This window comes from Aphelocoma coerulescens, chromosome 20 (genome assembly GCF_041296385.1).
Source record: "Aphelocoma coerulescens isolate FSJ_1873_10779 chromosome 20, UR_Acoe_1.0, whole genome shotgun sequence".
Taxonomy (NCBI): domain Eukaryota; kingdom Metazoa; phylum Chordata; class Aves; order Passeriformes; family Corvidae; genus Aphelocoma; species Aphelocoma coerulescens.
The window spans coordinates 746232-770984 of record NC_091033.1 but is presented as its reverse complement, the minus strand read 5'-3'; the positions used below and the strand labels follow the sequence as shown (position 1 = coordinate 770984).

General features: G+C 42.5%; 1 protein-coding gene across 1 annotated transcript; it reads right to left on the bottom strand.

Moving 5' to 3' along the window:
- Positions 1-342: 342 nt before the first annotated feature.
- ERGIC3 (ERGIC and golgi 3) lies at positions 343-24633 on the bottom strand. Its single transcript, XM_069033921.1, has 13 exons — positions 23900-24633; positions 23712-23782; positions 23123-23210; positions 22885-23004; positions 21546-21639; positions 20218-20383; positions 18581-18638; positions 8103-8134; positions 7363-7459; positions 5664-5728; positions 4744-4880; positions 3833-3888; positions 343-1255 (listed from the first exon to the last, which is right to left on the bottom strand). Exons 1-13 carry the CDS (start codon positions 23985-23987, stop codon positions 1176-1178), a joined length of 1152 nt encoding a protein of 383 aa, XP_068890022.1. The 5' UTR covers positions 23988-24633; the 3' UTR covers positions 343-1175.
- Positions 24634-24753: the final 120 nt, after the last annotated feature.

The following is a 24753-nucleotide window of genomic DNA, read 5'->3' as shown; positions in this document are numbered from 1 at the left end:
AGAATCTCCAGTGCAACAATAGGTAAGTTCAACTAATTAAAAGAACCAACCACCTAGCAAAACCTGATTTAAAATGAATTACGAAACAGTTTTCTCTCTGCAGTATTTGATCCTGTGCCTGTCCAATTGCTTGGATCAAGATTAGAATCATACCAAAGCAAATCCAGATATGAAATTTAAGAGTAATCACTCTGTTTTACCTCAAATAAGGCAAGAATTCACAATTTTTTTTCCTCATTATTTTGAAATTTCTACCAATATAGTTCCACATACCAAGCACTTTACTCACTTGTGGAGATGATTTAACAGAAAAAAAGCACCATTATCATCACAATCGCTACGTACTTTGCCACAATGCAGGTGTGTCTTTTAATTCTAATTTCCAATTCAGTACCAGGATTAGTTCAAATAATTTAGTTATTCCTCCATATGCCTTACCCGAACAAACAGGATAGACATTATTTCAAAATATAGACCAAGGGGAAATGAAAAAAAAAAAAAATTTAAAAATCAATTAAAATTCCAGAGACTTTTTTTTTTTTCTGAAATATCAACTTGCATCTTTCATAAGAAGAACAATTGGGAGTTCCCCCAGCACAGAAAGCACATCCCAAATGCTTAGGCTCCCCATGCAGCCCAGGATGGCTGGAAGGCAACAGATGGGATTCAGCACATTTTCACAGAAGTCTGACATATAGCATCAGCACATCCAGAAATATTTTAAAGAAAAATTGAGAATCCCTGATGGTGTTGCTAGAAAGCTTATTTGATGGCAACTTCAATCCATTACAGGTCTCTTGATAATAAAGTACATTATTACTGAGGCAAACAGGATGCAGTATCTCCAGCATCTCTGTTGGGAAGGGGAACAGAACTGGAGGAATATGGACTGACACAAAAGGAATTTGACAGCAGGGTCTGCACAGCCAGATATGACAGCTAATCTTTACAGCAGTAAGGTTCAAGTCGTTCCATCCACAAACTAAGGCCAAAGAATGAGGGCACAGTAATACATGAGTGGTTAGGGCCATCTGGAAATTCCAAACCTCTTCTCCCGTGCACTCAGAAGATCACTTGCGTTTCAAAGAGACTGTTCAGTTCTCCTTGGAGGCTTGGAGTTTTTTGGGGGTTTTGTTTGTTTGTTTGTTTGTAAATGGAGCAAGGTCATTGCTTATTTATGTTGTCTTCCCAAGTTCAATTTTCTTCTGGATGGCACGTGCTGAGTGATAGATCAAGGAGTCAATGAAACCTGCAACTAAAAGGAGAAAACCAAATGGATGAAGTCAGACATGCCTCAAAGAGAGAACAACTCCCAAGGAAAGAAAGCACAAACCCTGCTGTCAGAGGAAAGGAATCCCAGGTCCACCAGACAGAAAAAGGTTCTGCTGCTGCTGCTGCTCAGAAGAGTAAAGTCCTCATCTCCTCAGGACAGAAAAGACCCAGCCTGCAGAGCAGAGGTAATCATGCTTCTCTAGAAAAGATCTCTTTTTCAGAAGTAAAAGAGACAGGCTGAGTCATATGTGTTTACTGATGATTGAGGAGAATTTGGAGAGGAAGCTGAAGTGGAGAGCTTTATGCCACATTGTTGCCTTGACTCAGCTTGCCAAGGGCATGCTTCCCATTTCTTGCTCATTTTTACCTTCAAAGTACCATATGCTGCCCTTGACGGATGCCCTTTATTGGAGACTGCAGTGTACACCCACCAGACACAAAGCAATACAAACCACTGCCTTTAATTCTTTCTGCAGTATTTTCCCCAAACCTCTCTGGCCCTGAAGAAGCGTATTAATTCAGTGCTTGTTTGTGACCACAGAAAAACTCAGAATGGGTCTAACGTACCACAAACCCCAGATAATCAAGGTTTTCACAGGACAGGAACCTTGAGCTCCTGCCAGAGAGGGAACACAAAAGCTGCTAGGGAGCCTTTTTTCAATGACAGGATTTTATAAAGCTTCATAGTCTTCTTCTATTCAAAACCTCAATCTAAGCAATAAGTAAATGATTACTTGGCCGTACACAAAGACATACATTACAAAGAGTTGCAGCTCAAATGGGAATTGAATCTTCTTTTTATTACTATATAATATGGAATTATTGGACTTAACACTTGGTCTTTGAGTAATGCTTCAGATGACACTTGTGTGGTTGTTTTGCCCTGAAATTATCTCTACTTGTGGAATCAATTTGACACTATTACTCGAACACTGTAACAGAGATGACTTTAGAAGAGCATAGAATCATCTAGGTTGGAAAAGACCTCTAAGGTCATTGCATCCAATTGTCCCCAGCACTGCCAAGCCCACTGCTAAACCATGTCCCTAAGTGTCTACATGTCCCTACATGTCTTTTAAATACCTCCACGGAGGGTGACTCTACCACTGCCCTGGGCAGCCTGTGCCATGGCTGGACAACCTTTTCCATGACAAAATTTTCCCTAGTATCCAATCTAAACCTCTCCTGGTGCAACTTGAGGCCATTTGCTTTCATCCTGTCCCTTTTAGAAGACGAGACTGACCCTCACCTGGCCCCAACCTCCTTTCAGGTAGTTGTAGAGAGTGAAAAGGTCTCCCTTGAGCTTCTTTTTCTGCAGGCTGAGTACCCCCACCTGCTCCTCATCAGACCTATGCTCCAGCTCCTTCCCCAGCTCCATTCCCTTCTCTGGACTCGCTGCAGCACCTCAATGTCTTTCTTGTCATGAAGAGTCCAGAACTGAACCCAGGATTCAAGGTGCATCACCAGTGTGCAGCCAGGGACAGTCACCACCCTGGTCCTGCTGGCCACACTATTGCTGGTACAAGTAATTTGCATAGCTGGCCACCAGTTGATTTTATCTCTAGAATACAGGGTCTGAGCGCAGTGTATGGCAGCAAACATGAATTGGCTGTGAAACTCAGTCAGTGCTAAAGGGCACTTGAATTTGTCATGAAAGTAATTTTTGAAAGTCTTTTCAAACCACAGAGATGAACAGGATAAAATTTGTTGCAGACAGAAATTCTGTTTAACATTATCAGGTTAATTGAGCACTGTGACACCTCAGATGATGGGAAAACCTTGCAGGTAAAGGTATGATGTTATAGGTATATGATACAGATGTTATGTGACACAGTAACTGGCTTCTCAGGTCCCTGACCACATCTTTGGGCTGGCCCTTAACACCCACATCTCTGACTATGAGCACCCTGGATTACTACCTGGAGAGCAAGTTTAGACCAAGGCTGTTCCCATGCACAGACCTGAGCAGATACTGATTAGCTACTCCAGAAGCCAGCACCAAGAGTGAAGTGCAGATACTCAGATAGATCTCCAGGAACAGCCTCTCCTCACAAGACCCCATCTAGTCCCTGCAGAACAGTAGCCAGAGCTCCTATGTCTGGGAGCATAGTTTGATATCTCTGAGATATATATTATGCTCATGGCAACCTGGATTCACAGATTTTACTGGCTTTGGTTCCACATGAAAGCAACTATCTGACCCAAGCTGGCCAAGAATGCAAGTAAAGATGCTTTCATCTGGTCTGTGAAGAACAGCTTCGTTTCAAAACAAAATGTCCTGTAGAGCATCAGAATGAAATACTACGACAGGTCAACAAATCTAATGAAATGAAATGCTGTAATAGATCTACATCATCTACAGCATCTTGTAAGTCTCCAGTGCTAACTACAGTCTGATGCCATTCCTGTGGCTCTGCAGAACATGCTGTATTGCCTCCCAAAGGCTGAAATCATCTCTCTTTGTCAAATGGGGATTTATTACCAGACATGCAAACTTTAGAAAGAGCAAGACAGTAAATGCTTACACTTCAGAAAGGAAAATGATTGAAAGGTGCAATACCTGTAAATATGCCTCCAACAATGGCACAAACTCCAGTGAGAAAGTGAGTAAAGGACCTAGAATTTGAACAACCAGCATGAGCTCAGATACCAATGTCAGGTACATAACAATTAACTAATAATTATAATAATGTTCATCACACCATATAAGTATGCATTACCTAAATATTCATAGCTGACAATTCTCAGATTAAAGAATTAATTAACCCCTATTGGCTACAGAATGGAGTTTGTCACTGCTACTTTTAGTCAGCAGCACTAAGAGGAAGAACTGAATTTATAAACCTAAAATATGGACTTTTAATCCCTAAGACATTATTCATTCCTACTCAGTCAGAAGGCATATCAGGCTCGTGTAACACGGTAACTAAATCACTAAGCACATGTTAATACATTTTAAGATACATTGTCTATCCCCCATTGTGAACCTCAAAGACTGGACAGCTTCCCCTCCCCTGCAGTTACATGCCGGCCATTAATCCAGAGAGGAGAAGAGGTTCCACACTGGCTGCAAGACGTAGAAAAACTATAGAAAATGCAGAGTAAGGAACCAGTTGGACTGTGTGGGTACTGCTGGTAAGATGGGTATGCTCTGTAAATCTAGTCTTCCCATTAGAAGTCCGAACCAAGAACCATTATATCACAGTTCTGCTCCTCGCACCACTTTCCTTTTTCATCTTGATACTGGATTACAATGTTTCACATAATAACAGAAAAAACCAAGTCCCTAACCAGGGTTCACATGGAGAGGAAGGACATTAGTGAGCATCTCTTCCTCTCCATCAGCTGGGAAGGGGCTTGGATGAATTTCAGGCATTTGCACTGTCATGTCTAAGTGAGGATGAAGTTTCAAGCTACACAAAATGACAAAATCAATGAAGGATGAATGAAATAAAATGAAATGTCTCTTACCTGTGTTTCTCTGTCAGCTTCACCATCATGGGCGAAAGTTCATACAGCACAAAGACACCAGGCAGACCCTGGTCTCCCAGTAGCCCATTCGCTATTTTCTCATGTCGTGTAACTGAGAACTGGTTAGTCCTTACCACCTACCAGGAAACAAACAAAGCAAATGCTGTTTTGCTAACAGGGAATAGGAAAGGCTACTAAAACATGAGTTCAGTGAACCACATCAGTGTAGCCCTGCCCATGTGGGCAGCCTGACATTGGTTAGAAAGAGTCATGAAGAGCTCTATCAGGATCAGGTATTTGCCATGAGGTCTATTTTTACTATAGGCTACCAGTTAAAGCCACAGCTAGCCCATAGTATGAGGGATGCATCACACCCAGGCTGGACTTAATGGTTTAAGCTGTCCCTCTCAACCCTAAGTCTATGTCATCCTCTACCAACATGCAGTCCGGCTAAGAATGCTTCAGGAGACAGCACTGATGGTGGAGAGCCATAAATAATCAAGAGTGAGCATAAAGGAAACAATACATAAAAGCAGGAGAGTGGAGAAAGACAGAGATAACCTATCTTCACATAAATGAAGATCACCCTCCAGCATTCTTGTGTGCCCTGCCATTCTTCTACATGTTGTTCATATTAGTCCTATTCTTAGGGCAATTAAACCGGCTTTCTGTAAAATGAAATTATGTTCTGTCCTCCCTACTAAGTTATCTGACACAAATTACAATCCAAGCTGAGAAAGATACTATCCCGGTTCCTTTACCAAATTCCATACTTGGGGGTTCCAAGTACTGAATGTACAACACAGCCCCTGGTATATACCTGGCAACACACCTGGATCCCCAGTTACTGTTAGCATCAAGAATATGAGGAGAAAGTTAAGGCTTTCACTTGTCAAAGTAACAGGGAAAAAGGTACTTACTTCACCATCTACTTTCCTATACACAGTGGGGACCACTTTGACAAAATATTGAAACATCATGGAAGCTATAAGCAAAGACAGGGAGAGACACAATTAATATCCGGCAATAAGCTGGAAGCTTTTGCGTAGACACAGGCTAGTTTTGTTCAACTTGTCAGGGAACATCTTTCTGCACAACAGCTGCTGGAGGTTTTCAAGGACAGTAAAGTCTGAAATGAGTCTTCCTTTCACCAAAGTGAATCTCGTTTCTGCTCCAACCAAAACCAAAACTAATGGCATTTTGGCCTTGACTAAATGGAAAACCAACAAACTTGCTATAGCTTTACCAATAAAACTTCTTGAAAGTTCAATTCTAGCCTAGGAAAATTTATTCTTTTTAACAACATAGCCCTAAGAAAACATACTCAGGTCTACATGGGTATCTTATATCAACTACAATTAACATTGCAGTTTATTCCTGTAGAAGCATGGCATTGATTGTATCAGAAGATGAAAAGGAAGATCTGGACCAGTGAAGAAAAAAATAGAAGAACCCCTACTGTTGCCTCAGACCAGCCTGTTCCTTCAGTTCTTTTAAGGATAACAGAATGCAAGAAAAAAACTTTTTTCTATTAAATTCCCTAGAGAAGATTATTCATCCATTTCTACAGCAGAAGTAATTCTTGCATATGGTATCTTTAGCTGCAATAAACATAAATCTGACCTGCAATCTACTTCTCCACTGAATCATGTCTTCAAGAATTTACCAACTGGTTCCCTGAGGCTCAGGATGAAAAGCTTGAGCTCATACTATGGGCTAGCTGCGGCTTTACCAGTCAGCTACAGGCCCTCCCTCTCAGATAGTTTGTTACTCCATAGGCTAACTACAGCATCATAATCGTATTGAACATTATGACACCTTTTAATTTTTCTGTATTTTTTTTTTAATGCCATCCTCTGATTTGGGTACAAAGATCAAAATCAGTGGTAGAAAACTTAAAAGAACAAATTCAGATAGGACTAACAATCCTATCACCACTTCAAAGCAAATCACTTCCTTCTCCAAGCTTTACTACATACAGCTCCAAGTACCTGCAAAGACAAACTTTTCAGACTTCAGTGGATCTAAAAATACCAAAACTCTGCAGTGGCATGTAAAGGACCTTTCATAGAAAAGCAGGCTTGTGGAAATAAACTCATGCACAGCAACAACATGAGGAGAAAACTGTCTTTCATTCTCAAGCCAGCAAATCTGGAGCTATCCGGAAAAGATCAGCAATGTTTCAACTTCACTGCAGATTTTCAAGCACTTACTGTTGGGTATGTCAAGGTAAGGCAGACACCACAGCTCTCCAGCAACTACCAATTAGGCCTTTTTTCTCTACCCTGCATCTTCTGGTTCTCCCTTACTTCAGGTGTCTAACAGATGTTGAACAACATCCGAGGAAGGCCTCTAATAATGATGTGCTGTACCTGCTGTTGTGCATCCACGAACACAGAACAGAGATATCTTTCAGAAAGGTCACAGAATCCAAACATGGTGGCAGATTTCTTCCAGGCGAATGGAGACAGATGCTCCAGAAAGAGCACAAGGTGGAGGAGTCACATTTCACATAACACTGTCAGGGTTCTTGTTAAAACTGGGAACTCTGCTCCTGTTCTGTTCTAACACTTATTAATACAGACACTTAAAAAGAGACTTCTCTCAGCTGGCTTTTACCTTGCTGTGCAGTGACGGCTGTCCCATCCAGAGGGTTCACAATGCCTGGATAGTCCCTTCCAAATGAGAGATGTTTGATATAGTGCGTCATATTGATCTGAAATGGAAATGCTAATAACTCAAACAGCTGTATAGCACACAAGGGGGAAGGTAAGGGGCCTGAAGTTCATTATTTGTATATTTTTCTGAGTGTGGCTCTAGAATAAAAACAGGTGCTCCCTTTCTCTGTGCATCCTAACAGTAAACTCCAAAACATTTGCTCTTCTTTTTTATTCATAGGAGATTTCAAGATGCGGAATTTCTCCTTCTCTTGCTGGAAATCCTCAGATCCTGGCGCCCTTTCCTCCCATCTACAGAGCAGGCTCTCCCACCCACTCCTCTCGCTGCCATAGGAGCACATGCTATCAGCTGCCTTGGAGGCACAGGTATGAGCATCATCTGCTGACCTCAGAGCACAAGGTAAACTCCAACAGATCCAGAAGCAGTTGTGACAATATCAACCTTAAGAATCTGTGAAGCATAGATTAAGGCAGGCTCAGGAAGAGAGGCACAGGCTCACCAAGCAGCATGCAAATGTCCCAGAATGTATTTCAGAACCCTCTGTGAAAGCAGGTCCCAGGTTCTGCTTAGACTCATAAAGCCAAATCTGCTGCAATCTAGGATGTCAATGTGGCAATGGGAGGGAAATCCAGAAGGAAAACAGACTAAGAGAACTAGACCACTGACTTAGGAACACTTACATTATCAAGTCCGAAGCTCTGCAGATCGTGAACTGTAATAGAAAAACAGTTAACAATATAGCTCACATTGTCATAACAATAATACATGTCTAACATATTCTAGCAATAAAGAAGCTCCTCTCATTTCCATCACAATCTAAAATTGCCTGGGTTTCTCTCTTGCTTGCATAGTAGGGTGTGTGACAGATAAAACTGCTTTAATGCCCCTCCTGACACAGAGCTACTGCTAGAAAGAAGGAAAGTAACTTTAATTTAGGGTTACTTCAGATTAGGTATTTCAGTCCTCACCTGCATGTATTCTTCATCTAGGGCAAAAACAAGATCCTAGAGGCAAGAAAGGAAAGCTTTGCTGTTAGCCACACATAACTCCTCACACTGCTGTGTGTAGAGGCACAACAGATCTAAACTAACAGCTGAGCAGAGCACATGCTTTAATATCACATGCAAGTGCCCTAAAAAAATCATCATAGTCTTAGTAACTCTCAGCACTCTTGCCTATCAGCCTTGCTACTGCTGCCGAGAGAACAGAGTAGGAAAGGAAAAGTCTTTGCAGGGATGGCCTGAGCAGGGTATTTGCAAACCCCTGGTAGGGCCGAGGTGACTGTCACCAGTGCTGGGATTTGGCCTGCCCCATCTCTGCCCTTCCCACATATAGCAATATGACAATGCTGGCAGCTCCACACACCCCTAGAAGGGATCTGGCAGAGATACAGGCAGTGGGAGGCAATGGATATCTTTTAGTTTGCTATTTAAATGACTTTATGCAATACTAGAAGCATCAGTCTCAGGATGAAAATATAAATTGCAACTCGATTTCAGTATCACTTCTACCAGGTTTATCCAAATTCACACAATCATCTCAAAGAAGCCAGAGGCTGTGGCCATTTTAACAGGTAAATTCATGTGCTCAGGAAGGCAGACCTCACCTTTCACCTTAGCAAAATGAAACAAACCTCAATAATCGTGGGCTATTACTTTAGGAGCTAATGGAGTCAGATTACCAAGTGTTGCTACATTATTAAGGAAGATTAGGAATGCTGCTCCCTTGAGAGTCTAGCACAAGACAAGCTGCAAAGCTAAAGATCTGATTTGAACTAGCCTCTCCTTTAAAACATTAACTTAGCATGAGTGCACTGTGAACTTCTTTCTATTAACATTTTTCAGTAAACCACCAGAAGCTGTACTTGTATTTATATAAAACCCTTACTAAAACCAAAGAGATATGCATGCAAAACACAGAATGTACAATAAGAAAAGGAAATGCTAACCTTAAAGTACCTTCCTCCTAAGGCTCAGATGCAGGGAGAGGTCCTTGCATTTCACAGCTAAATGCCCAGAGACTAAGGCTGCAGTACTTGGAATTAAGGCAATGGTTCTGCATTACGAAGAGCTCAGAGCTGCACTGGCTTCAGATGATCCTTTTGCTGTCTCTGACTGGAGTGCAGACCTGTCACTGCCACTAGCACAGTGACAGCACACAGATTTGTGTGCCTATACTGACAACTGTATCAATGAACTTTATAAAAGAAATTCCTAGTAAAAATTTGGAAGTATATGTGATGGTGGGCAGAGGAAGGAAAGACATGAGAAGTGGCCTTGGCATTATGCTATACTGGTTTTTTTAACGGTTACCAGCAACACCAGGCTGTTTCATGCTGCACTATTATTTGCACTTAAGTCAAGAGTTCCATGGCTTGGCTGCCAGTGAAGTGTCAAGTCTTGCTGCCTTTTGTACAGACACTAGCAGGCTAACCTTCAATTATTACAAAGTTCCACAGAGATCCTGGCTCTGGTGGGTCTGCACTTAAATTGCACCTACATGATGACCCTTGTGGGTCTCTTCTAATCAGGATATTCTATGATTTCATACCACCAAAGGAATAAAACTTTCTTTGTCCCGCCAGCTTTCGGTCCCACAGCTCATTCCTATCCCACCCACCTTTCAGTCATGAGCCACATCAGTCCATAAAAGGTTGAAACGCAAGTCTTGCTTTATGTGAGGCTATTTTTCCAGCCAGAACAGCTCCAAAGTAAGGTGAATCCCACAGGTGCATCAAAACTTGCACTGGCACAGTGATGCACAGACAGGCAGAAGGATGATCCTCCAGGTAGCTGTGCTCCTAGAACCCTTCGCAGGATTATGGTGTTTATCAGCTTTATCACCTGGGTAGTCACATGTGACGTTGTACTGAGGACTAGTGACGGTGACAAAACTTACAGGAATAGCACAGTACCAGAGAAATCCCAGGGCACCACTTGAGAAGGACCAGACATTAACTAACATGTTACACCAGATTTACATTGTGTGCGACCCCTATTATTAGTTATGGCTATCCAAAACAAAATGTCCTCAGAGTGCTCTGCTACGCTTTCCACAATTAAGTACTTTTAATAAAACTCCTCTCCGATAAGTGATTTACAACTCAGCAATAGAGCAGTTTGGTTCCTAAATCAGTCTTCCAATAGACCACAGGTTTACTTCTCTTTGATCACTGATGATTATGCTAAGCACATGTGTACATACTCTATGTTGCAGATACATTTTTAGCTAACCATAGTTAGTTTAACATAAATCAGCAGGCTGTTTAGCCTGCTAAGAGAAGGAACAGGACAAGGAAAGAGAACAGAAGATCTTTATGAGACTGTCTGCTAGGACCAAAGGCTCTTATTTCTGAAGAAACAAATACATTTCTTCGTTTCCTTAACCACAGCTAATAGTCAAAATAAAGATACCTGTAAAACATCTTAAGTTTCTCAAGAGCTCTGTCTGCTTTATAGAACCAAGATTTGTTCACTGTTTTAGTACACAGTTTTAACAGTTGCTGTCTATCTGAAGAATTCTCCCCAATCCTGCATTTCTGACCTGAACAATCACAAGGCCTCCTTAGACTTCAAAATTCAGTCCTTAACCCCTAAAAGAGGATTAACAGCACTTACAGCCATTCAGGATTATGTCAATAAACATGTGAAGGTTCCAAGAAACCAAAGACAGCCACCCAAACACATTACTCCAAGGTGAGCTAGTACACCACTTTTCAAACTGGGGATGAATTTTATGGAGGAAAATACCTTACAGGAGCACAGTGGCAGGAAGATGGAAGTGGCATAAGGATGTGTTGTGAAGAGGGAAATGAGGCAGGGAGCAACACAGAAAATGTTGCAGATAAAAGAAGGAGTGAGAAAAGCTGAGAATGAGTCCTCTGCCAGATGTTACTGGATCGAAACACCGCATTTCAGCCTGCAACTGCAAAGATTACCCTTAGAAAAATCCAATGGTTTACTAACCCTTGTAAAAGTTCCTACAAACTACTCACAGATTAGCTGGCTTGGTACATGAATTCTCAGGAGATATTCTCTAACGTATTGTACAAATGAGATTAAGTGAGATAATTGTCTCATCTGACTTGAAAAGGCAGAAGTCACTCCAACATGTCAAGCACATTAGCTGCACGGTGCAGCTAAACATCTGCCAACACATTCTCTCCAACATGGAGATATTAAAATCATTTAGGACAAAGATTCTTAACCTTTTCCACCTTGGTTACCATGGAAGAACGACTTGGAATAGCTCGCCTTTTAGCTTCCTAGAAGTCTTCTCAAATCCCAGCCTAGATCAACAGCTCCTTCCAAAGGAGATTTATGGGCTCAGCAAGTAACAAAAATCATGTTAGTTCTGCAGTTCTGAGGAAAAAAAAGGATACAGCAACACTTAATCTCAACAGGTACACTGGGAAAACAAGCAGAGTAGGAGAGAAAAGAGAAATGTACAGATCCTTACAAAGAAAAGATAAAGAGATGCAGGTAGACTAGCATTTAAAGTTCATACCAAAAAGGGGAAGAATAACATCTGTGCTAGTGTGCTTTCTAGGCCATATAAAATGACCCCCTAGATAGCTAAAGGACTGATATTTGGTGAAGCAATCATTTAAAGTGTAACAGAGAACCCAAATACAGGAATTAATCACCAAACGGAAAAACACAGTGGGATGTGCAAATATGTTAAGTGAGCTCCAAAGCAGCATGCCAGACAACAATGCTGGTTATATTTAGATTCTTTTCCAGTCATAAGAGGTAAGAGAGGTCATTTTAGGAGCAAAGCTATTCAGAAATGCACTCAAGGTTTATATTTACAACATATTAACATTCAAAGCTGGGTAAGAGGTTTTTATTCTTAATCAGTCCTGTGCTACTTTCATCTCACCTGATGCACAGAGAAAATAACAAACCATGAGGCTGGTTTTGTTAATTCTGTTGCAAGATCCAGACAAAGGTGAAGGATGGGGGACAGGGGAAATGTATGTTTGAACAGCATATCTCAAAGGAGGTTACGTAAATTCCTTTTTTTGTTTGTTTCAAAAGCTTGTTCATGTGTATTCAACACTGTGCAACATATATATTTAACACTAGTCAGTAGCTGTCATAGACTTTTAGGGCCTTATAGACTTACGGGCCTCTGAATCCTTCCCAGAGCAATTCTGATCCCCTCTACGCCCCGATCCACCTCTGGTGGTGCTCCTACAATAGCAAGATTTTTGGTATGGAGAAGGTAAGGCTGCTCCAGAGGGCTGCTTGACAAATGTTAAGCATTCCCAACAACTGGTACAACTTGAGCTCTGATGGATGATAGTGAAGTGACAAATGAAAATGTCATTTTTGTTGTCTCCAAAACAGACTTGCTATAACTTGAAAACAGTTTGTCTACCATAAATGGGTGAAACCTCACGTCTTTCACCACCAAGACAACCAAACTCTGATAAGATGTCACTGGCATAAAAAGAAAAGTCCTTAGCAATGCTGAGGATGAAGTAAGACTCTCAGCGTTCAGTATTCAGTATGGGGATAAAAGCAGTTCCCTAACAGACATTACTTTGGGATAGAAGTTAGAATGAGCTCATACACATTTCCTCTATGGAAGGAATAGTGTACAGGTGATCAGACAATTTGGATCTCCTTCACACTCAACTGTGTCCTGATGGAGAATGAGTCCCACATCATTTTTTTTCAAGTATGTTGTTGGGCAGAAGAATTCAGATAAGCAACTGCTATCCGTAGAGGCCTGTGCAATAGTAACAGGCCCACTACTACTGGGTCTGTAGGAAAGGAACAGAGAATGAGGCTGCAGTCTCTGCAGAAAAAGGAGTTAGTGTCACTTGCTCTTGGCTGACACTGAGAAGGTGCCAAGGGACTTGAAAAATGACAACCAGTCTGCAGTCAAACACTTGGTATCTTTCCACAATTCAGACAAATCCACACAAAAAAGGATGCAAAATAAGAGCAGCTTTTTGGGGTCATCCACAGTGTCCAAGTATGAGTTTGAATAGGTTCTGGCTGTCAAACAGTCTCTAGCAGAGAAAGAAACAAGCCCTTCCTTAAATACGTAAGCAGAACACTAATGAAGACGTACAACTGACCCGTGGATCTGACTCCCAGAGAGCTAACAAAGCTTTGCCTTTTTAGGCAAAGCTTGGTGGCTCCAAGTAGGCAGCTCCTCTTCCAAGACCATCATCATCTCAAAGATCAGGTTACCTGTGGTTTTCCCTTCCACAGTTATCACCACAAAAGAGGATGAAAACAAATAGCAATCTCTCAAAAACAGCATCTTCAAAGATAACTTTGTTCCTCCAGCTGACATGTAGGGTGTAAGAAAACCACAATATTTGGACCACATACAGACTGCTCCATCCACAGAAATTGTCACAGACATTGTGAGCTTGTCTTCAGGACAGAATGTCCTGAATGATGCCATCAACACCAGCTTTTTTTCTAAGGAATTGAAGGAATCTAATGAGACATTTTTAAATAATCCTAAAAAGCTCTCTGGCTGTAAAAAAGCATGATGGTCAATGTCTTCTCTTAAAAAGACATGGTGGCAAGAGTCATGGTGGCAAGATGATGGCACCTCAGCAACAGAATGGTCCAAAGACAATCTAAAGGAGGAATGAGAACCCTCAGCTTCCCCATGACTATAAGAAATAGAGCAAGAAAGACGGAAATTATATAGATAACATCACTCTCTTGAAGAGCCTACCACTACGCAGGTGAAGTTTCTGCATGCAGGAAACTCACTGTCAACTGCTGCAGATGAAGCAGGAGATGGCTGCTACTGTACAGGCATGGACAGACATGGCAGCAGCCCATGAACCACAAACCTTAGAGGTTAAACAGCTAAATCACCCAATCATTCCTCTTTCCTCTGAGACAGGAAGGAAACACAGAAGGTGTGAACTGCTGCAAAAGAAAACAGATAGGATATTCAGAGTCATAAACAGGCACAGCTGATGCTGGAGGCTGTACTTGCAGATGCACAAGTGAAAGAGAGAACTTCACCAAAACCTGCAGCACATCACATAACCCAAACATAAAATCTCAGTTTAGAATTCAAAGCCTAAACAGATGACAGTGAAGGAACTCCAATCTCAGCAAGAACCAAATGAATAAGCAGGGTTTGAGGCTGTGCTGCTTAAAACAGAAGACTCTTAAGTATCGGTAATGTTTGACTCTGGCCTCCCTTAATGCAGGAGAAGCAGAACTACTAGTTTCAGTGTTAAGAATTCTGATGGAAGTCCTCCTTACAGTCTCTTTCAATCCTCCTCCTAATGTTCTGGGATTTCTCAGTGCAACTGAACAACAAAACAACCATTTGCAGCCAGTATGACATTCCAGGGCTGGGGGTCTTCTCTGATACTGACGATGTCACATCATGGTGCAAGCCTAAAGCGACCAATTTTAAATGCTTCCAATAACTTGGAATGAAAAGCAGCATCACTGCTTGCTTCAAAAGCAACACATTTCCTAAGGTTCAGCTCGGGTTCTCAGGGAACACGGGATGTGAAGGACAGAGATGGAGTACCCGTCCAAGAAGTTCAAGCATTGTATTTATGCACTAGCTAACAGGTAATTAATAATTTTTTGGCATGAAGGCATAAGATCAGTTGTGTGAATCACCCTAGACAGGACTCTGATGACCTGAGATTAGGAATGAGTAGCAATACACACTAAAACATATAGTAATCGTGAAAACTAAGCTAAAATACTACCTCTAGTAGTAAAGTGCTCAGCCTCTAATGGAGAGCTGAGAACACAGACCTTATGCAAATAAAGTGATATATAACTGAAGTTAAATAACTAAACAGAAATAAAATTGCACCTTATACAGTGCTGTCATGAGTGTCAGCTCCTCTTATTCTACTCTCTGAAATAAAGCAATTTCAACTTGTTTCTCCCCAGAAAAGAAGTTACAGTTTTAAGATGTTAACACCAAGCACAGGACAAAAGTTCAGAAGCTCAGATCAGGATTACATTTGCAGTCAGATCTACAAAGTGCTACTTAATGGGACCCTTGGCACTGTCACAGTGATGCCCATACCCATTCCCTGACTGGAGATCTATGAACCAACAGGAGCCCTCAACATAAGAAGAGAGGAACAATGCAAGAAAATGAAAAGCTGATATGCAAGCTTCAGTATTTCAGTGCCACCACAAAATAAAACTCCAACCATCAGCAGTACAAATGTGGTACATACTCCAATGGGAGCCAAGAAGAATGGTGCAGTGGACTGAACTTTCCACAGTACTGATATTCTCCACTCCCATATTCTCTACTGTTTCATATCAATAGGAAATAGAAGAAAAAGCAAAAATACTGTCAGTCATTAGAGTTCTGCATCAAATAAGTCTAGTAAAATTATTTAGTGAATTGTTAACGTGACTTTCAACAACAACAGTTTGGAATATTCAGACTTCTCTTCGACATTCAACTTCATCCTGTGTTACATTCTGTTAACTGTATTAACAGGACTGCATGTTAATGCAGACCTTACTGAAGGAATCAAACACCACAAACACGTAAGTTCTTGTCTGGAAATATGACTCAAATGAGGTAAGAGTTCTGGAAATATCTCACAGAACCCTGTCCTTTAATGCTAGTCAGATTCTTTATCTGTAATTAAAGGGAGAAAAACCAAAGGATTACAAAGAAAGGTTACAGTGAGGCACGTACAAGAAAACAACCATGCTCTAAGCAGTCCATTTCCCTTACAGGTCAGGAAAAACTCCTTGTTTGTTGGCTAGTGCCATGAAAACACTGGCAAGAAAAAGGCTGGGAAAAAAGGAAAATCACGTTACGAATAATTAGGAAAGCAAGAGAGAACAAAAGGAAGAAAATCATTAGGCCACTGTGTCTCATGCTTAGCCTGGACCTTAATTCTGCGTGCAGTCTGGTACCTTCAGACAGAGCTGAACTGAAACAGGTTCAGAGAAATCCTGCAAGGAAGCTCAGAGGTCAAATGGCTTCCACAAATGACCAGCTTCATAAGCTGTGACTCTTCAGCAGGGAAAGATATGCCGTGAGCCCCACACAGGAAAGGCCTATGACATGCTGAGGGACAGGGAGAGACTCGGAAGCAACCACACACTCTTTTTCCATAGATAAAGAGGAGGCCATCAGATACAGCCAGTGGGAACAAGAAAATGAGTGGACGAGGTTGGCAGTGAGTACACAGCCCTTTTGGGTTTTATCTGTATTTTCTGACTGAATTTTTAATTCAGCTGTACAGCACTTCTGGAGGACATGCAATTAGAAAGCTATCCTGACTTCCATCCCCTCCTCTCTGTACACCAAGTACTTGCTCTGAGGCAGCCAGCCTGCATTCCTGACTGTTAGAGAGATGTAATGCAGAGATGCTTCTCCTTATACATGCTGTGACGTTGTTGATCCTGGCTGTAGTAAGGTTGCTGTTGTCATGCTAGTTTAAGCACACAAAGCAGGTTTTGCTACAATAAGTGAGATTTTTTTTTTTTTATTACGAACAATCAGTATTGTGGGGAAAAGCAAGCTTTTCTCAATATTGTTGTTTGTACAAAAGTGCTTCTTCTGTGCTCAAGAGTTTGTTTTTCTCCAAATACACCAGTTACTCTGACCAACCACATTCGCATTCTCCCCTGACCTTTACCTCAGTGGTACAGATTAAATTGGAGTGAGTGATATAAGTAAAAAATACAGATTTGATGTGTGCACTCTTCACTGGATAAGGAATTGGTTGGATGATCACGTCCAAAGGGTAGTGTTCAATGGCTCAATATACAGATGAAGACCAGTAACAAGTAGGGTCCATACTGGGACCAGTACTGCTTACTATCTTCATCAATGACATTGACAGTGGGATTGAGTGCCTCCTCCGCCTGTTTGAAGATAATAGCAAGCCAAGTACTGAAGTTGACATGCTTGAGGGACAGGATGCCATCCAGAGGAACCTGTACAAGCTTGAGAAGTGGGGCCAGTGAACTGCATGAGATTTAACACAACCAAGTGCCAGGTGCTGCACCTGGGTCAGGGCAACCCCCAGTACCAATACAGGCTGGGGATGAGCAAGTCAAGAGCAGCCCGGGGGAGATGGAGTTGGGGGTGTTGGTGGACAAGAAGCTCAACATGACCTGGCCATGTGCAGTGGCAGTCCAGAAACCACTTGCATCTTGGGTTCATTCCCAGCAGCATGGGCAGCAGGTGAGGGGGAGGATTCTTTCCCTCTATTGCACTCAGGTGAGACCCCACCTGCAGAGATGCCTCCAGCTCTGGGATCCCCAGCACAGGAAAAATGTGGACCTGCTGGAACGAGTCCATAGGAGCCCACAAAGATGCTCCAAGGGCTGGAGCACTTCTGCTATGGAGAGAGAGGCTAGGAGAGCCTGAAGAAGAGAAGGTTCTGGGCAGACCTGAGAGCCCCTTCAAGTACCTAAAGACAACTATTAGAAAGATAGAAAAAGACATTTTAATAAGGTCTGTTGTGATAGTACAAAGGGCAATGCTTTTAAACTAAAAGAGTGCAGATTCAGACTAGATATAAGAAATTGTATATGTTGAAGGTGATAAGGCCCTGGCACAGGTTGCCCAGAGAGCTGGTGGGTGCCCAGTCCCTGGGAACATTCAAGGCCAGGCTGGATGGGGCTCTTAGCAACCTGCTCTAGTGGAAGGTGTCCTTGCTCATTGCAGGGGGGTTGGATTACATGGCCTTTAAAGGTCCCTTCCAACTCAAACCATTACATGATTTTGTACACTATCACTATTTTTCTGGCCATGCTATATTTATATAGATACTCAAGGAAGTCCTTCACAACTTAAATTTTACTCTGAAACTCATGAATGGAGGAAAATATCCGTTCCAGAGGTACTGCTAATCAGGTCCTGGACCAAACACCTTAACTGAGGTTGTTTGACTGCAGAGCAGCAAAGTTTTGCAGAACTGAGAGACTGCCCAGAAACTCTGCCAAGTTCTTCCACACCCATGTGGCAGCACCCCTAGAAACCACTTTTCTGTTTGTCCATGACAGCTCTAAACCACTGTAAAATAACTTCAACAATGTCCTCCCCACTGAAGCAGTGATGTTGTTACTATAGACAGTAATGCAAAGATATTAACAGAAAATGGTCACACACACTTGAAAGGAAAAGGTCAAAAAAGCAGGAAAAGAAAATACTTTACCATGTACATGAGACTGTTGGAAACTTTTTCCTGGTGCAAAGTGGAAATTTCCAGCTACCTGCAGGAGAGAGCAACCTTTTATTAAACAGTCTGAATCTATGTAAGTAAAGAAGTTACTGGTGTTTGGATTTTTAAGATTCTGTTTACACAAGACAGATACCAACCAACTCATTTTCACAAGTGACAATAGTAGTAGACATTAGCCTAAGAGAGGTATGAATTTCCCATGTTTCTTACAGGCAGTGATGCTGAAAGCCATAATTAAATACTGATGTGGATAATAGCTGTTCTATGCAGATTATTTAGTAAACATAAAAATGAGGAGAAGCAGGAATTAACTCCAAGGAGGGAACTGACTAGCCCTTCAGAAAATACAAAACAGTATCAAAGAAAAGGAGTGGAGAAAGTGAGAGTGAACAAGGTAAGAAAACACTTAATACAATAATCAGGAGTGATCCAATGTATACACACAAGAAAAAATAAAAGAGAATGCAAAAATAAAGCACTAAACCTACCAAACCCCCCTCCCGAAACAACCCAACCCCCAAAAAATCTGCAAAAGACAAACTGGTAAAATTTCATCCGGGACTCTGAAAGGGATATGGATATTAAGTGCTGATCCTCCCTGACACTTACAAGCAATCATATAAACTTGGAATTTTGCCCATCCTCATTCTCAGCAGATCTGTTGAGAATGAGGATGGGCAAAATTCCAAGTGCCTAAAAACAGGCCCCAGAAACTTCCCCAGTGACACTCACACTTGGACCGTTCCTACAACCAGTATTCCCCTTGGAATCTTCCTGCTCATCATACATTGTGAGAGAGGGTCCCGTAACAGATCGCTACCTATTATGATACTCAAATCTCAATGTCTGGATTTGTGAGTACAAGATCTACTTTCTACAAATAAAGATTGTGGTCTCCAGGAAAAATACACAAGGATTAAAAAAAAAACCCAAAAGAAAAGAACAGAGTTTGAAGTAAAAAAAAAAAAAAAAAAAAAAAAGCCTGGGTCTGACTTCTAGAAGGTACTTGGGTATGTAAACTGTGTGTTTGTGGCGGTAACCTGCAAAATGACAGTTTACATAGTTACCTGGTGCACCTTATATATTTTCATACATCACTTGCAAAAACCACCTCTCTGAGCATTTTCAGCCATGACAATCAACTCCAATAGCCTTGCTTCCACTTTTTTTCTAAAGAAGATAACATTTCCCTCTCTCCAACACCTCTGCAGGTGAGTTGTTGGTTACTGCTATCTCCAGCATCCACTTGTGGCCTCTGATTTAAGACCAGAAGGGCAGGTGGAACAATTCAAGCTCAAAGAAGCTGCCTCTCCTCCTTCAAAAATCTCAGCAAAAAGACTCAGTACCCAGGTGGAAGGAAAAGGCAAAACTTTTGCCATGACTTCCTACCAGCCTACAAGAATACAAACCAGAATTAGCCTCTTCCCACTGCTCTTCCTGACTGTCCTCTTGAACCCCATGACAAGTACAAAGACCTTGCTGATCCCAGAGGTTATTCTATGAAAGTCTTGTGAGCACTTAAAGCTGGAAAAGGAGAGGAATGCCTTGACTCTGCATTTTCACAGTCCTCACCATCATGCAGCAGGTTCACAGCAAAAGCTCTCTCTCACCTTGTTGACCTCTAGGAAACCATACACTTGGCAGCCCTCATTCTTCTGCTCTTGCATTTTCTGGCTAAACCCTTCCCTCTTGCACTGCTCTATGCTATCTGGGTTCTTGAAGGCCCAGCCTCGCCGCCTGTACGCTTCTCTGACATCATCACAAGTATTACAACACCTGCAAAAAGCACAAGTACCATCTTACCATCTTTACCATTAAGAACAAATGCTCCAGCACAGGACTTGAATCCTTGATGGATTCTTCTTCAACAAAGCAACAACACAAACATTGGGGACTGGACCTTGAAAAGTGGCCTAATGCCCCTGAATGAGCAGTAGCTTCTTGATGTGCCTTTTGAGATTTGAAGGTGAGGATGCACGCTATTTGAGTGCAGCACTGGAGTCTGAAGAGGGCTCTGCCTGGCCATTTACACAGCCAAGGCAGCCCTTGGCAAAGTAATTTGCCACAAAAACAACATCAGTGTCCCACAGTTACGAGCAGTTTGGAACTTCCTCATGTGAACAAAGCATCTGCCTGTTTCTATTCCTCCTTTCCTTTGTTTTTAGGCCAAGACATTGGGCTAAAGGGGGGTTTAACAACAAATTTTCTATGTACTTTTCTACCTGTGGATAACACCTTGGTTACCAGAAAAAAACTCCAGGTTTCTTCCTTGGTTTCATGTTTTGTTGGACATGTTGAAGGAATTCCTGCTGTTGAAGGCAGCAGTTATGAATCCCTCAAGATGAAAACATCACTGGGAAACGGCACAACCTGACATATGGGACAAATCAAGTTACCACCGAGCCAAAAATAGCCAAGATTAGTCCAGAACCTATATGGACTATCATGGATCCATTCTTACAGTAACTTGCTGTTAGAAGGAATGAGAAATACAAAAAGACACCTATTGTTTGTGTGAGCCATAGATGTCTGGTCTTTGCTCCTGTAAGGATGCAATGCCAGCAGCAGAAGCAAGAAGGCAAGGCCAGGACATAACCAGGTTTTATGTAAAGATAGCTCACGTAACAGTGAAATCATTTATACACCTCCTCTCTGGACACCAAACAAACGCAGAAAACCTCTTGTCTGCTGAGATACTATTTTTGTACTGCTTAAACAGGCATGTAGACAATCCAAACAACCTATAGATGCACCTTCTCAACAATCTTAAGCGCGACTTCCAAAGGCATAGCCAAACCACAACAACTTGTATCTCTGAACACATGCCTAAGAGGAGGATTTCATTGCACAGACCTTCACAGACATTTGGAAAAAAAATATGCATAAAACATACCTGGATTCAAGTGCTAAGAAGATAGTAAAAAGGTGTAAAGGTTACCGAATGTCCTCTGACTCTGCCCCATAACAGCTCTCGCAGCGATCAGCATCCAAAGAATTTGGATCAAACACTTTTTCTTCTTCTTTTCCCAGCTCTAAGACAAAAGAGAATTCAAAGTGATGAGACACATCTAGAAATTCTGCCTTGTACTCATGTTCTGCTCTATGCATAATGACTGTTCCACACACAACATGCAGCTGCACACCCTACACCTGACGCCCACCTGAAATGGTATGTATGTAGCCTGCTGACATGTGAAGTAAGACCAACAAGGAGCATAGCATTTGTCATCTCAAGAACAGCCTCCATGCAAAGAATTGGCTATCTGTAAGCCTTGTTGGAACATCACACATTACTTGCATAAAGGCTTTGCTAAAACATGTCTTAAGTAGACCCAATCAGAACATTACGAGTGACACAAGACCTGCTTCACAACACGTAGATAGTTTTTGTCCCCAGACAATAATTTGTAAGTCACAACCTGTGGTGGCTGCTAAGTGACACAGTAGTAACAACACTATCACCACATTCCCATGACAACCGGAGAATCCCTTGTGCCTGCCAATTGTTCAGCTCTTGGCTTAGTTTAGCCTTTCAATGTCAACAACAGAAATGTTAAATCTAAAGTGATACAAAGCTACACATTTGGCATGTTGATACACAGAACTACACTGACTCCCAGAAAAGGGAGTAAGTAACTCATGTTTTGGAAAGGAAAAGTCAGAACAGTATTACTGTGAGACTGAAATGCTTTGTCAGAATCATTTCTGGTTCGTATCAAAGAACAAGGATGAGTCATAACGTGTAAAAAATGTAGAGGAGAGGTTTATGTAGCCAAGGATCACTTATTACAACTTGCAAATAATATTTTTGCATATATATTTATCAGATGTGCATTAACACACACAAAGTTAATGGAGTAAGGTGCAAGTTTAGGCTTAAGGGTTAAGTCACTGGAGCCTTCCCTAGAGAGAGGCTCTTTCCTTGAACCACATAGTCCCATTTGTTCACCCACTGTATTTAAACATACAACCAAAACTAAGTTTTGCCAGAACAGCTGCTTGATTTCTAATCCCAAAAGACCACTAACTGCGCAACTTTATTCCTCAAATGCATCCATGGTTCTTTTGTTGTAATTTCAGAGGGACCAGGCAAAGATTTCCTTGCAAAAGTACTGAGTGTAAGAATAGTTTAATAGATCTGCATACTACAAGGTCTTCAAGACTTTGTGGCATTTAAACACTCTACAGCTGTCACTTGTCTCCATTAATCTCAAAAAAGGGATTCAGTGCAAAGACTACCAGGGCATCCATCCTGGACAGGCAAAACAGCATCTTACCGTGTCTCTCAGCCTCTGGAGTTACACGATTGCCAGCTTTATCCAAACGTTGTTTAAACAGATTGTGTTCTACATCTAGCTGCTGCTCTCCTGCTACGTCCATTGCATCAATGCTCAAATCTGAAACCAGTGCACAAGAAAAGTGATCTATAAACATTCATTCGTTATGGGCACACTGAGCCTCTTGAGTCCCTGCCAAGGACAAAAATTATCATCAGCATTCAGAAGTCTTACTCACAAGCACAAGGCATATGTGGAAAAATAACATCTAGATTGATCTTCAGTTTATCTCCCCTTGATTTGTCAACGTACAATTCTGGATGAACCTGAGGATAAAGGAAAAACAAAGTTCCATTTAACTTGGAAGAAAATCAAAAGGTCCCTCTCCCTCGGTGCTGTGGCCCAGGAGCTGATTTTAAAGACAGAAGAGATTTGCCAGGCACCTGAGCCGCTGCCATGCCCAGCCCAGCACATGCAATTTGCAATGGTGTTAAATAACTGGGGGAATCTCTGAACGTGTAGGGGTGGGGACGACACGGCTTCAGCGCTTGCTGGCATGGCATGGCTGCTCGCAGGCGGCGAGACGTTGCGCCGTCCCAGCGGGACGCCACAGGCGGGGGAGGGCAGCTCCCTCCCACCACCGCGGCCAGGGCACAGAAAAATACCGCGAATCGCGGGTCTATGAGGGGCGAAGCTGCTGCCTGGGCAGCCCAGGGGCGCGGCCCGCCGGGGGCAGGGGCGAGGGCCGACCGGCCGCCCTGAAGGGTCGCCCGCCGCGAGCGGGAGGCGGCACCGGGGATTGGGCCCGCCCCGTCGGCGGTACTTACCTCCTTTGTGAGGTAGTACTGCAGCTCCGAGAAGAAAAGCAGCACCATGATGAGCCCGCTGACAGCCGTCACTGCCGGGGAGACGAGAACCACTATCAGCCCCACAGCAACCCGCCCACCGCCGCCCCGAGCCACTGACGACCGCCGGCCCGCTAGGGTCCCCCCGCCACCCGCAGCCCCGCGCTCACCTAGCGCTCCTCCGCACGTCTTCACCCGAAAATCTTCCAGGGTTTTAGGAAAGGCGTCGAACCGCTTCAGCCGCCACAGAGACTCCATGACGCCGCGAGGCCCGGAACCGAACCCTCCTTCCGGCGCCGGCCTCGCCCCCGCTGCCGGGCCCGCCCCTCGCGGTGAGCTGCTCTCCCGGCCCGGGACAGCCTCCGAGAGCAGTTGAGCTGTCCCTCGGGCCGGCTGTGGCGGCAACACTGCGGAAAGGAAAGCGTCTCGGCAGAGTACCAGTGCTTTGGGAGAAAAAGGGAAGGAAAAGGGAAAGGGACGGAAAAAAAGAATCTAACTGTATGGAAAGTATGCTGGACTTTTATGGCGTAAAGAAGTTGACTGCCATTCATATGCTTCCAGGTCAGTTTAGCAGCGTATCTGTCAAGTCTTACTTCAGAGGGACAGATGTGTCTTTGAAGATACTAAGTCAGGTCTGCCTTTTTATATATCCAACACCAAAAAATATCACTGGCGGCACCAGTAGCTCATCACAGAAAAGCCACAGAAAGCAGGTTTAAGAAGGATGCACAAAGTTACAGAAAGTACTTAAACATCTGGAAGAAGCAGAATGTATGAGATTAAGTGGACCTGGCAAATTTTTCCCCAAATTTCAGCACAACCAGCTTTTTCTTGAAAACTCAAGAGAACTATGCTAAATCATAGTTCTCTTCTTCTGACCAAACAACCAGGGTGCTCTGTTTAAGATAAAAACAATAAAATAATTGTATCTGAAACAGGTTTGCACTGCATACTAATATGATGCCATTTGTCTATAAAAGAAATACATTAAATCACCTCTTCTGTCATAAGGGACATGACCATT

Excerpts from the sequence above, each read along its gene's own strand:
- ERGIC3 (XM_069033921.1), bottom strand. The coding sequence starts at position 23,987 with ATGGAGTCTCTGTGGCGGCTGAAGCGGTTCGACGCCTTTCCTAAAACC. Across the intron at positions 18,639-20,217 it reads GTTTCCTAGAGGTCAACAAG|GTAGCTGGAAATTTCCACTT; the intron begins GTGAGAGAGAGC and ends TCTCTCCTGCAG. Across the intron at positions 4,881-5,663 it reads ATAGGAAAGTAGATGGTGAA|GTGGTAAGGACTAACCAGTT; the intron begins GTAAGTACCTTT and ends GTTTCCTGGTAG.